The 13,947-nt window shown below is 45.5% G+C and overlaps 1 protein-coding gene across 1 annotated transcript in view; it reads right to left on the reverse strand.

Annotated features, from left to right (window-relative positions):
* NELFA (negative elongation factor complex member A) overlaps positions 1-7,370 on the reverse strand; it is a 32,076-nt gene extending 24,706 nt beyond the window's left edge. The window contains 1 exon segment of the mRNA XM_075848951.1: positions 6,882-7,370. Coding sequence (XP_075705066.1) covers positions 6,882-7,091 — 210 coding nt within the window. The 5' untranslated portion in view covers positions 7,092-7,370.
* Between the last annotated feature and the right edge of the window lie 6,577 nt (positions 7,371-13,947).

The following is a 13,947-nucleotide window of genomic DNA, read 5'->3' on the forward strand; positions in this document are numbered from 1 at the left end:
TGAAGGGGGGTTCCTCCGCTCCGGACCCCTTTGTTAGCCAGAACAGGGAGCTTCTCCGTAAAGTGCGGTTCTCACTCTGGCGGACTCCAGCCATCCATCTGAACAGCTGCTATTTGAGACATTTAGCAGCCGCTGCCGTGATCACGTCTGTCCAGAGAAGGTGTTCCCCGGGGAAATACAGCTGCTTGTCGGGGGTGGTGGGAGCAGACACATGGCGTGGGATGATTTTAAAGACTCATCCCAAGAAATATTGGGGGAAATGTATAAACCTTTCTACGCCACTATCACTTTTGTTAAAGAGGGGGCATGGCTTCCTAAAAGGGGTAGAGCCGCATCAGCCAAATAACTATTATAATTTATGCCAGAATCTAGCGTCAATTATAGAGAAAATCTAGCTGGCATACATTTTACTCTGTAAGGTAGCGCTGTAGGAGGCGCACGCTGGGCCACATACACCTCCCCCCGATCAGACCAACCCCCTTCGAACAATTAAAAAAAAAAAAAAAATGAAGTCTGCTGACCTCACTGCTCCTCTTGTCCTCTCAGCGTGCGGCGGGTCACACGAGGTCCTGGCGCTGCTCTGCGTTCGGACCTTGTATGAGTCGCGGCATGCTGAGGGGGCACAGAGGGGATAACAGGATCGGTGAGGTAAATAGGCTTCTGCCAAAACTGTAGCGCACGGCCACTGTCGTTACGCCACACGTCCTGCGGGGAGATGCGACAAATTTATTGAGAGACATGCACATAAAACCTGTCGTACCTTACTCCAGCGGAGCAGATAGATCAGACTGGCGCGTGAAACGCCATTGGTAAATCCGTCTCTGTTTTCTGTGAATACATCACTTTTTGTAGCAGGTTATAAAGCAGCCAGGAGAGGATATACAGCACACGTGCCCCCATCCTCTGCACCTTCATGCTTTAGAGGTGGAGGGTGTAAATTCTTCCACAAATGGGAGTGCCGGAGGACACAGGGCTTCTGGAGCCTATACCATTCCCTTATAAGTAACAGGATACTACGGGTTTCTCCTGAACAAGCTCCTTACAGGAGGTTCCAAATAAGAAGGCAGCGGCAGATACGCTTCATATTATTAGAAAAGATCTCATGGATTATATTCAAAGAAAAACTTTCCGTAATCTCAATCACCACTAGAAGCCTTTTCTTTACTATATGCAACTTCAAGACACACCATCTACGGGATGCGGTTCTGAGAAGTTGGTATTGGGTTTGATTTGATCAGTCACCACATCCTATACCCTCAATGTGCCGTGCCGAAATGATGGCGGTAAAATGCCTGCGTCAAAAATTGCTGATTTACTGTGCTCATATGTGTAATTCAAAGTGACCTTTATTAAAACTGATTTCTCAGTAACAAAATGTGTCTGTAAATTTTAATGTGCTGCTTATAGAGATACAGCAATTTATCGATATGTTACACGATTACGCCGCACTGGAGTTACCGAGACCAAGTGCAGGTCTGGAGGATTGGACAATAGTTCATCTGACAGATAAATAAAAATCTCGGCTACCCCAAAAAAAATTTCACTTGATTAGGCTCAGCTGCAATACCACACACAGCCCATAGAAAAGAGGGGTGCTGTGTCTGGAAACAGAAAGAGGACATTATTTTAAAGGGTAACAACTTTTTTTTTTTAAAAACTTGACATGTGATCGTGGCATGTCAGAGATTTTGATTGGTGGCGATCCAGGCACAAGAGTGCCACCGATCGCTAAAACGAAGCAGAAGCGCTTGGGTGAGCGCGGAGTAGGTTTCTGATCGGCATTCCTCGGAGCGGTGTACGGGCACAATAAAAAAACAAAAAACGATGAGTACATACACTGCTCGCTCAGAGAGGAAGCGGCACAATGCTCACTTAAGTCCTTCTGCCGCTTCGTTTTAGCAAATGGTGGGGGTCTCCGTGCTCTGTCCCCCACTGATCAAGACGGACACGTAAAAAAAAAAAAAAAAAAAAAAAAAAGTATAAACTTAGTGACACTTTAATCAGAGAACAACCTGAAGGGAGTCAGACAGTAGCAGGATGATGATTACCAATACTACAATGATCAGATTCCCTGTGCGGGTCACGATTTCCATTCCAGGTTTCTTCTCATTTCATCATGTGCTGGTGCAATGGTAAGAAAAACCAGAATCCCTGAGGAACCGCGCAGCAGAAAACAAGAGTCGTCCCCTTGATGCCGGCCAAGAGAAGTTTTAGATTTCTGTTCAGCCATTTCTGCATTATCCATACATGAGTAACACGATGCTGAACGACAACCACCGATGCCAGTCTAGGGTGACGGGCGCGTTGGAATCAGCGCCAAAAAATGGCCGAAATCGCCCCCCACTGATATCAATGGGAGGCAGAGTCCTTTATTTCCTGGAAAAAAGAAGCAGTAGGTCCTTTCTTGCCACGGTTTCCGCCTCTGACCTCACGTTGAACCAATGGGCAGATAAAACCTGCGGTGCTCGTTTGAGCGTATATCGCTGCGTTTTTTGCCCACGGTCCTTGCATTAGCTTTAATTCCAGGGGGGGCGAAAAACGCCACAAAAATAACGCAGAAAAATAAGTGCATGCAGTTCAAAATCTGCCTCAAAATTCCTGAAGGACTTCTGAAGCAGACATTCTGCCTGCAAAAAACTGAACAGGGCCTAAGAACGCAGCAAGGCTCTGTTCACACCGTTTATTGCAGGCAGTTCAAAATCTGCCTCAGAAATCATTTAGGAATTTTGAGGCAGATTTTGAACCGCCTGATGGATTTTTCCACATTTTCACTGCGTTTTTCGCCCGCTTCCATTGAAGCTAATGAAAAGGACCATGGGCGAAAAACGCTCAGAAACTAGCGCTGTAGCTTTTTTCTGCCTCCTATTTATTTCAATGTGAGGTCAGAGGCGGAAACCGCAGAAAGAAAAAAAAAAAAAAAAAAAAAAAGAAGGACGTACCACTTTTTTTCCTTCCATGAGCAGTCAAAAGTCGCCAGGAAAAAACCTGCTTCTGCCTCCCATTGAAGTCAATGGTGATGGGGGTGACTTTTTTTTTTTTGGTGCTGATTGACATATCTTCTGCGGCGAAATCAGCGCCAAAAAGCTGAGTGTGAACCGACCCTTACTATTTTAGGTCATGTATACATAAATGTCATTTTTATTTTGGGGCTACAAACAAAAAAAAAAAAAAAAAAGAGATCATACCTCCATGTTTTTTTCTTTTCACCCTTTTCATCACAGATAGAAAACGACATGTACAGATTTAAATGTAAAGGTTGTTCCACATCTGGGGATACCAAATATGTGGGGGGTTTTATGTCATATGTAATTTATAAAACAATATATTTTATTGTAATATGGTGTATTTGTCATTTTTACATAAGACACTGAATGATTATACATGTTCTGTGTGCACCAAAACCTCCCGCTAACGCCCCGCACTCGTCCCCTCTCACCGCTCTGCCTAGATTAAAGATCAGTCATTTCCTAGCATTTTATTCGAGAACCAGGAAGCTCAGTATGAACAGTTACAGGTCCTTCCGAAAAAACATCTAATGCCTGGAGCTGCGGAAGGACACCGGAAAAGAGCTTAAAAGGTGAAATTATCTTTTCTGAATCCATAAAACAGGCCTATTAGGCGCTGTTCACATCAGCGTTTGGTTTCCGCTGATTGGTTCCATCAGACCGTTCCGTCGGAGGAGCCCATCAATGGAAAGGAAAACAAACCATAGCTTCCGTTTGCATTACCATTGATTTCAATGGTAACTATTCCGTTGCCAACGGTTTCCGATTGTCTCCGTTCCATAAGGTTTCCGTTTTTTGGGCGGAATCAATAGCGCAGTCGACTACGAAGAAATAGGTGCAACGCTGAATGTGTATATTGCTGTCGACTCGGTATCCCCCATTAGAGTCCGGTACAAAACAGGAAAATGGTTAATACTGAAAGGACGAAAGAGAAAAAAAAAGGTATCGAAAGCTTCATTTTTAACAGATAGAAACTCAGCAACTTCCTCCCAAAGAGGTTTTTAGAATATATATAGAAATGCCACGCACCAGAAAACCCAGGTGTTGCTGCCAATCGGTCATGAAAATAAATGACATTAAATACACGGCAGGCAGTGGAGTCCCCTGACCTATTCCCTCACCCTCTGAACGAGAAGACCACTCAATGGTCAAGGAGTAGTGACCACCTCTCACCGAAGCCCAAGGTGACCCGCCTGTGCTCCGATGTCTGCATCATCTGCTGCACAAGTATCACACGGGGCTCAAGATCTCAGATTGTAAGACGTTGCGAGCAGAGTCCTCACTCCTCTTGTACGACTTGTTCGTTTTGTCACTATACAATTCTGACCGAATTAGACATTAAAGTGCTGCGGAATATGTTGGCGCTGTATAAAAAGAATTAGGTTTGGTGGCGAGGGGCAGAGATGATCCTTAAAAGGTTTCTCCAAGATTAAAGGGCCTAAAAATCTGTACCAAAATAGTCATCTCATGTAGTTTTGTTATTGTGTTTGGTACAAAGTTTAGTTGCGGATTTCACTGACTGCAATGAATTAAATCCGCTGTGAAAATCATTTGGGCAACACACAGGGCACGATGGATTCACGAGTACACGATGTGTGATCTATCCTTAAAGGGGAACTAAACGTTCAAACTTCTGACATGTCAAAGTGACATATCAGAAGTTTTGATTGGTGGGGGCCTGAGCACGGAGACCCCCACCACCAATCGCTAAAACGAAGCGGCAGAAGTGCTCATGTGAGCGGCTTAGTTTCTGTTCCTACACCGATACATCGGCTTTCCGGAACAAAAATGAAGCGGCTGAGCGCTCACACGAGCGCTTCTGACACTTCGTTTTAGTGATCGTGGGGGTCTCAGTGCTCGGACCCCCACCAATCAAAACTTCTGACATGTCAGACGTTTGTTGTACGTTTAGTTACCCTTTAAAGGTGCCCATACACATTAGATGTATGTTAGACGAACCTTGCGATTTCGGCAAGACTGCCGACCCTCTAACGTGTACAGCGGCATTCCGACTTACACGTTAGATGGTTGGGCATATTAAACTTCATCACGCGCAGCCCTTCCATTGGTTATTAGATAAGCCGCTGCCAAACGTGGCTGGCTGCAACTTTCTCTCTGAGACCAGATGCGCGCGCGGCCGACTCAAGCCTGCACGTGTCAGACGGAATAGCGGTCGGCCAAATGAGCGTTCAGCTGACTGCTCTCTGAAGTATATGGCCAGCTTTAGTCAGTAATCAATGACATACAGTATGGCAAAGGACACATGAATCATTTCAGTCCCCCCCTTTAGTCACAGCAGGTCCCGCTCTGTACATAATCAAATTAAATAGACGACGGTATCTATCGGGCCCCAACAGACTCGGAAAGTGTCTGTCCATTTATTGACCAACGTACAACAGTCTGAGTTCCTCATTGACTAGTAATATGCGACACCTGTATGAGGTACCGGATAGACCGACTTCTAAACACGTACGTTGGTGAATGAATGGTTTTACGACCTGTATGATCTCACTCTCCGTTTCTGATTGGTGGCGCCCGGTAGATCCGGCCTTTTCATTTCACTGGATTGATTCCATGAGATCCGCAGGTGGAGCAGCTACGCTAATCGGAGGAAAAGTTCCTGATCCACACGTAGATCTCAGAGCGGTATCTGTCCGCCGCCGAGCGCGGCTCTTCTCACTCCAACCAGAGGATCATCATTACCCCCTTTCATTGAGATATACAGTATGGAGCGCTTTCTACATGGTTTGCTCCTATGTGCACAGACAGGTAGAAAACAGGGGGGCCCCAAGCAGCAGCTACAGGGGACGTCACCCAGCTTCCCCAGAACCCTGAATGACCAACCTGCATAGTAACAAGGGCTATAGTCGCAGTGGTCAGGACTAGCATTATAGAAAGCCTGACGCCACCTTCACACACCCACGATGTAGCGACAGACTGCGATTTCTGTGACATTTTTTAGATCCTATTTTCTTGGTTGCATCGTGCGGCGAGGAAGGAGTCTGCGATATTCATGAGCGGCCGCTAAACCGCCACTGATCGTTTTCTCCCAAGCCTAGTGAGCAGGGTCAGCGGCGGCGCAAACATCAAGAACTCCTTTACAAAAATAAAACACAAGACTCACACCGCTGAAACATTCATTCATCGGTCATTACTACACACCGCAAATACTTGACCGTCGCTCCATTCAATGTCCCCCACACACTGACCGTGCAGGGAGGAGGAATGAGGGAGATTCCAGACCGTCCTTGTGATTGGTGGGGTGGGGGTATCAGCATAGGAGCTGTATACCCAAAACGGTAGAAGACTATTTGCATCGTTGTTTACGTTTTTTAATCTAGATGTATCAGATTGATAGAAAGAAATGGCAAAACCGCACATACCGTATATAGGAAAAGCTCCACTTTTAAACAACTTCAGAAGAAGCTTTTCTTGTACTAATTTTGAGCTTATGGCGTTTTCTTCTCCATTCACACCCAAAGCGAAATTCTGTCAGTCTATCACTCACAGAGGAGAAGTGGCACCAAACGTGTTGTATTTCTCCATTGAAGTGTATGGAGTATACAGAACCAGTCCTAGGGGGGGGTCACTGGACAGCCTCCTTATCTCCCATAGACTCTAATGAATCACACAGGGTTTTATATGGACATTTCTCCCCTTTATTTTTTCCACCCCCAAAAAATTAAAAAAAAATGGGTCTTTTTTTGCAGAAAATCGCACCTATTTGCGACTCATTGCTTTTCGGTCGAGTCATCTCCCGCAGCGATACTCGTAGTGCCACAGGTTGCCCGTCTGTCTGCAGCCTCAGTCTATACCGGTCCAACTCACGCCCATGGAGGGAGGGAAAGGGGGGCGGAGGAGGACGGGAACACTCACCTCGTCCACGGTGCGGCGTGGGAGGTGCAGCATCCCCAGCAAGAGCTTCAGCTTGACGGCGGACGACAGGTTGTGAAAACACAGGCGGACATTGTCAATGACGGATGCCGTGAGCAGCGAAGCTATACTCGGGGGCGCCCACAGCTCGTCCGCGGAGCCCAGCTTATTGTGAAGCCACAGGCCGGTGTCACTCTCCCTCATCGACGCCATCTTGGAAAAAGAAAATCATCCCAAGCAGGCATTTTATGAAGACACCTAAAAAAAAGGCCCCCTCTGGCGCTTAGAGACGGAATCGGAACAACGCAACGCCAGTTCTCGCGATACCCGTCCACCGCGCTCTAGAATTTACGTCGTGTCTTCACGGGGCCCAAACTGAGTCGAAAGGGTCTTGTAATATCCTGATACTGAAGAAGAAATAAGTTATTACGGCGTACACCGCTCCAGTGTGGCGCCATAGTGAGATGCCCTCATTAAAGATGGCCGACATATCCATCAAGCGCCTCCCTAAAAAGGAATTGTTATTTCGACAATTCTGCTGCAACTTTTGAACGGGTCCTCCTAGGGACCAAAATACGTCATTTTGCAAAGGCGATGATACTCTACTACGCGTGTGTGTGTATATATATATATAGGAATTAGAGCATGCTGCAGATTTTCATTCTGTTCTTGATGTTCACTAAGGGCTTATTCAGACGAACGTGGGAAAATTCAAATGTGAAAAACTGCAGTTGCCCCTTTGCGTGTCTCGTTTTCACCGATCCCCATAGACTTGAGTCTATGGAGAGATCTGTGAAAATGGAAGAAAATAGGACATTTTCTATTTTTCAACATTCAAATTCATGAGTCCGTGTGACGGCTGTTGTTTTAGCGGCTGTCACACGGACGTATTCTACGTTCGTCTGAATAAGGCCTAATCTTTAACACCCTCTTCAATTCAGCCCGGGTTCCCACATAGCGTAAATGGTGTGGAAGTTCCGCAACAGAATTGTGCGCGGAAAAAAACCGCAGCGTAAACGTTAATAAATTGACCTGCAGGGCAGAATTTAATTCCGCAGCATGTCAATTTATGGTGCGTTTTTGTTGATTTTCTGCTGAATTCAGGAGGCCGGAGCCCACGTCAATGGAGGGGGTAAGTATGAACGGCTTTTTTAGGCAGCGGAAATTCCGTCTGAAAAACCGCACCACAATGTGGTGTGATTTTTCGGACGGAAGGTGCGGGTTCCAGGTTGGATACGCTGTGTGATTTTTACGCAGGGTATCCGTTCAGAAATAGAACATGTCCTATTTTCGTCTGTTTTCACGGATCCCTCCATAGACTCAAGTGAAATCGGGTCCCGCACGGACATGATTCACTCAGCAACAGATTATATTGCAGAAAATCCGCAGCGTACTACGGTATCAGCTGAGTGGATGAGATTTGAATAAATCTTATCCACATGCTGTGGAAAAAAAACGCAGAAAAAAGATTCATAAATTGACCTGCAGTTTTTTAATCTGCAGCCTGTCAGTTTATGTTCTAGAATCGCTGCTTTTCTGTTGAGGTTTTCCCCTTTGAATTCAATGGGAAAGTAAAACTCGCAACAAATCGCAAATGTGATTATTGCAGTGGAAAAGCTGGGATTCCGCCGCCAAAAAAATTGCTTAGAAAAATTGCTTTAAAATGAATAAAAAGGTTTATACTTACCCCGGTCTCTGTTGTCATAGCGACGCTTTGTTCTGTTCTCCGTGTAGTCCGGCCTCCTGGTATGATGTTTTATCCCATGTGACTACTGCAGACAATCACTGGCTGCAGCAGTCACAAGGAAGGCAACGTCATCCCAAGAGGCCGGCCTACACGGAGAACAGAACAAAGCGTCGCTATGACAACAGATACCGGGGTAAGTATAAACCTTTTTTTTTTTAACGACTGTTTTCCACAGTGCATATTCCACCTGAAAAACTGCGCCAATTTGTGGTAATCAATGCTTCACATTAAGACCTTGTTCGCACAGTGCAGATTTGCTGCAGATTTTGCATATATTTTTAATACAAAACCAGGTACGGAACCTAAACAAAAGAAATATGTAAAGCAAGGCCTTATAGGTCTGCTCTCCTGGATAAAATCCTGCTTTCGGCTTAAAAAAATGCATGCAAAATCTGCACTATGTGAACAAGGCCTAAATCCACAGGTAAAAGTGCTGCAGAAAATCTGCTTTGTTTTCGCAACAACACGCAGAGCTAAAACACCATTTGCTGCGGATTTCTGACTGAATTACCTGAGGTTTTTTTAGATTCCAAAATCTGCAGCGTATCCTGTCTGTGGGAATATACGGCTGCTTTCACATGAACGTTTTTTTCATCAGTGTACAATACGTTTTTTTCCCGTCTGTAATACGAAGCGGATGTAAATGAGGCTGGTCACATGGGCATATAAAATCTGCATGTATTTACGAATGGAAAACTCCCATTGAAGTCTCTGTATTTAGGGTATGTGCACACCTAGTGTTTTCAGACGTTTTTCAGGCCGTAAACGTCCCGAAAAATGGCTGAAAAATCGTAAGCAGAACGCCTACAAACATCTGCCCATTCTGTTCCGATGGGCTGTTTTTTTTCGCGGCCGTTTTTCAAAACTGCCACGTAAAAAAACAGCTGCGAAAAAGAAGTTCTTGTCACTTACTGAGCCGTTTTTCATAGACTCTATAGAAAAACAGCTCCAAAAACGGCAGTAAAAAATGCAGCGAAAATCACGAGTGGCTTTCCCTTGAAAACAGCTCCGTATGTTCAGACGTTTTTGAGTTTGTGTGTGCACATACCCTAAAGAGTAACGAGTTACAAAAAACCTCATGAAGACATATCAGAAGTTTTTATCAATGAGGGTCCGGGTGCTGAGACCCCTGCTCACATACACGTCCTATGTGACCTATCTTCTGCCTGACAAAGAGCGCTGATCACAGCAAAAGGAGCAGGCCGCTCAGCTGAGCACTTCTTCACCTTCGTTTCAGAGATGGCGGAGGTCTCAACACCCGGTCCCCCACCAATCAAAACTTCTGATATGTCTCTGGCATATCAAACGTTTTTGATGCTACAGGTAAGGCCCTATTACACGGGCCAATGATCAGGCAAAAGAGCTTTCATATTAACGCTCGATCCCGATCATTGTCTCGTGTAAACAGGGCAACGATCAGCTGATGAGCGATCAAACGCTCGTTCATCGGCTGATCTGCCCTTTTATGCAGAATTAAATCATCGTTGTCTTCATCACATCTCTCTGTGTAAACCGGAAGACGCGCTGCCGACGTGATGAAAATCTATAGGGACTAGCGATCGTAGTAATGAGCGCTCATCCCTATACATATCCAATCATTGCTCCGTGTGAAAGGAGCAAACGAGCTCCAATCTGTCTCGTTGATCGGCGCTCGTTTACATGGGCCATGTAGTAGTTCCCTTAGGCCCCATGCGCACGGCCATACCCGTAATCACGGTCCGTGACAGCCACCTGCATTTGCGGGCCGTGCTCCCAAAGTATGGAAGAACGGTCCGTAAAAAACAAACAATACGACATGTCCTATCTTTTGCGGAGCCTTTCTATGGAATGGACACCTTTCCCGCAAATATACAGGAAGGTGTCCGTCAGCCATAGAAATTAATGGGTCCGTAATTACGTGCAAAATCTACGGTCATGTGTATGGGGCCTTACTCTTTAAGATAGGGATGGCTGAGATAGGAAGGAAACACAGCACAGAATGAAAGAAGAAAACATTTTTCCGCATGATTGTGAAGAACATATGGCATAAACCTGCTGTAGTGAATAGTCGAATTATCCGCCGTGTTCTCTGGTTTTCTAAAGGACACACTTCAGAACTGTTTTTCGTTTGTAAAGTACTCGACAATCAGTTCACTTGTCCTACAAAATAAGAGGAGCTCGGAATAAATCTTTTAATTATGAGACACTGATCAGGTTTAGACGTCCATATAATGTCATCGTATGAGTCATGGTAATTATATTCATAGTAATGTAAATGAGAAAAAGGATCACAGACTCATTAGAATACATTATAATATTACAAGAGGGATTTAGATATATATGTCCTAATGTAATTATTAGCGCACTACAAGGAGTAGGGGTCATTAACCTTCGGCACTCCAGCTAAATTCCAATTTCCAGCATGCCCTAACAGCCTTTGGCTGGAATACTAAAGCCTTTGGCTGTCAAACTCCATGCTGGGAGTTGTAGTTTCACAACAGCTGGAGTGCCGAAGGTTTCTGAACACTGACATTGAAGCCTTTTTTTCTACATTGCCTGCAATGCTCTGACAGGTGAATTTCTTGCTAGGCCTCACAGGAACGCTAGCTGGGATCAAGTCTAAATTAAATAAAGGGGTTGTCCAGGATTAGAAAAACATGTCTACTGTTTTCCAGAAACAGCATCACACCTGTCCACAGGTTGTGTCTGGTACTGCAGCTCAGCCCTATTTAAGGATATGTACACACGCTTAGCAAAATACGGCCGATTATGGAGCTGTTTTTCTACTGAGTCAATGAAAAACGGCTCAAGAAGTGAGATGCACTTCTTTTCACGGGCCGTTATTTGAAAATGAGGTGTAAAATAACGCCCGATCGGAACAGAACGCCGTATTTCCCATTGAAATCAATGGGCAGTTGTTTGTAGGCGTTCTGCTTCTGATTTTTCAGCCGTTTTTCGGAATGTTTATGGCCCGAAAAACGTCTGTAAATAGCCGGTGCGAACATACCCTAATGATGCTGAGCTGCAATACCAGACACAACCCATTGACAGGTGGCATGCTGTTTCTAGAAGAAAGTAGCCATGTTTTTCTATTTCTGGAAAGCCCCTTTAAGTACAAGACACTCCCGAACACACAGGGTTGTGTTGGAACTGTGTTATACTCCCCCCCCCCCCCCCCCCCAAAAAAAAGTGTTCTCACGCTACATAATACCGCTTTACATGAGTCTGGAATCCCCTCAATATTATCTTGTACAATTATAATTAAGGTGGGGTCGAAATTTGTGGCAATTTTATGTCTCCTGCCAAAGCCGTGAACTTTTGGATCCACTGACGTTACCTCCGAAACCACCGTATCAGCATTCTGTATATGTAAATTGACATCACTCATATAACACTGCTACACAGTGTGCAAAAAGTACTGCATAATATTACAGTGTTTTACACTGCCCAAATAATTTATAAATATAACCGCCATGCAGTTTTCACATAATAGTACCATAATAAAAACACGTAGGGGTAAATTTATTAAGAGGATTACGCCGCTCTAGTGGCGGAAAAAAGCCACAAGGTTTGGTGCACCAATATGGCACAACAATTTGCGACTTTTTATCCCTTTATGCCACTCTTGCCACTTTTCAAAACAGTGGGTGGGACTTAGCAGAAGGGGGCTGGGGCCTTCAGTGGCCTGACAAATTTACTATATATATGCCAGAAAAATTATATTAATTACTATAATTGACGCGTAAATTATAGCAAAAGATGGCACACAGACACCCAAGATGCAATAAATTTATTAAGAGGTGTGCAACTCTTACTAAATTTGTTGCATCTTACTCCAGCGGGCTTTTAGCGTTTTGCTAGTTCTGCTGCTGCGTTGACCGGTCTAGAGAAGAGCTGAGTCTGAGAAAGGGACTGGAACTGAGATGTCATACAAGGACTGGCGAGAACCAGGTTAGGCTGTATATGTGCACGGGCCTGAGCCGTAGCAGGGTCCCAGGGAGCGAGCAGTGGTTGGAGAGACAGCCTACTCTGTGAAGAGAGCTAGCTAGGCGGTTAGAAGAGGAACGTGAAATAGACGTTTAGGAGCGTCAAAGTAAAGAGCCTGCAACGTCCAGCCACACGAAAACGACTTAGTAAATAACCGGTTCCCATACAATAGGTCTATAGGGGCCTTCTTAGTTAGTAGTGAGCCACCACCACTAAAAAAGGGGTGATGGGCAGCCAGCCACCCACCAACAACTATAAAAGAGGCGATAGGCCGAACCACGCAGAGGCAGCCACCACCTTCAGGCCTACTAGGCCCATGCAGATGACCACTTGCATCAAGGGAGGGGTGCCCTTTGCCCTAACTCTGCTGGTCACAGAGAGCAACAAGCCAGCTAGCTTGCCAGCCTCCTCCACCTGTATATAGTGCTGCACCTTCCACACCAGGAAGAATGTATAGAATATTTTGTGGCCAAGTGCACCACCAGCAACGGCAAATTAACTGTACATATTGTGAAGCTAAAAATTAAGGATAAATTGGATACAATAACTTCCTGCTTCGTTTAATCTTTTTCTGTGACACTACTGTGGGGGGCATTACCATCTCACCACAACCACCCCAACCTTACAGCTGTTCCAAAACTACAACTCCCAGCATGCTTTGACATCCTACAATCTGATGTTAGCAATATTCTTCTTATGACATGCTCAAATGTCCCAACAGTCCCGTATTTCGGGTGCTGTCCTGGGTGGCCGGTCGTATGTCCCGGATACCCGGTGTCAACTGTTTCTGCGTCCTCAGGACACAGATGCAGTTGAACCCAATGCAGGGAACCTTCAGCTTCAGCATTAGTACAAAGGACTGTCCGGGCACAGCACTACTTTAGGCGCTGAACCCAGGGAAGCCCTTGACGTCACTTTCCACATATGGACTGTGACGTTAGTGGCTCCTCCTGTAGCAGAATCCCCAGCCAGAGCATTGCCGATGCTCTGGCTGGGGTTCCGCTCCTAGAGGGAATCCCTGACGTCACTGTCCATATATGGACAGTGACGTCAGCGGCTCCTCATGGCATTGCCAAAGCTCTGGCTGGAGATGCCACCTCTAGAGGGAGTCCCAATGGGTGGGGGGGGGTGTTATCGTTATCTTCAGGGGAGGTGGCACTATCTTTAAAGGGAGTTTGGCAGGGGCACTGTGGCACTATATTCATGGGCACTGTGGCAATATGTGGGCACTGGCACTTTCTATGTGGGCACTGGAACTAGGAGCAACTAAGTGGGCATTATACTGTATGGAAGCAGCTATGGGGCATTTTACTGCATGGTGGCAGCTATGGGGGCATTATATTGTATGGGGAAGCT

Source organism: Rhinoderma darwinii, chromosome 1 (genome assembly GCF_050947455.1).
Source record: "Rhinoderma darwinii isolate aRhiDar2 chromosome 1, aRhiDar2.hap1, whole genome shotgun sequence".
Taxonomy (NCBI): Eukaryota; Metazoa; Chordata; class Amphibia; order Anura; family Rhinodermatidae; genus Rhinoderma; species Rhinoderma darwinii.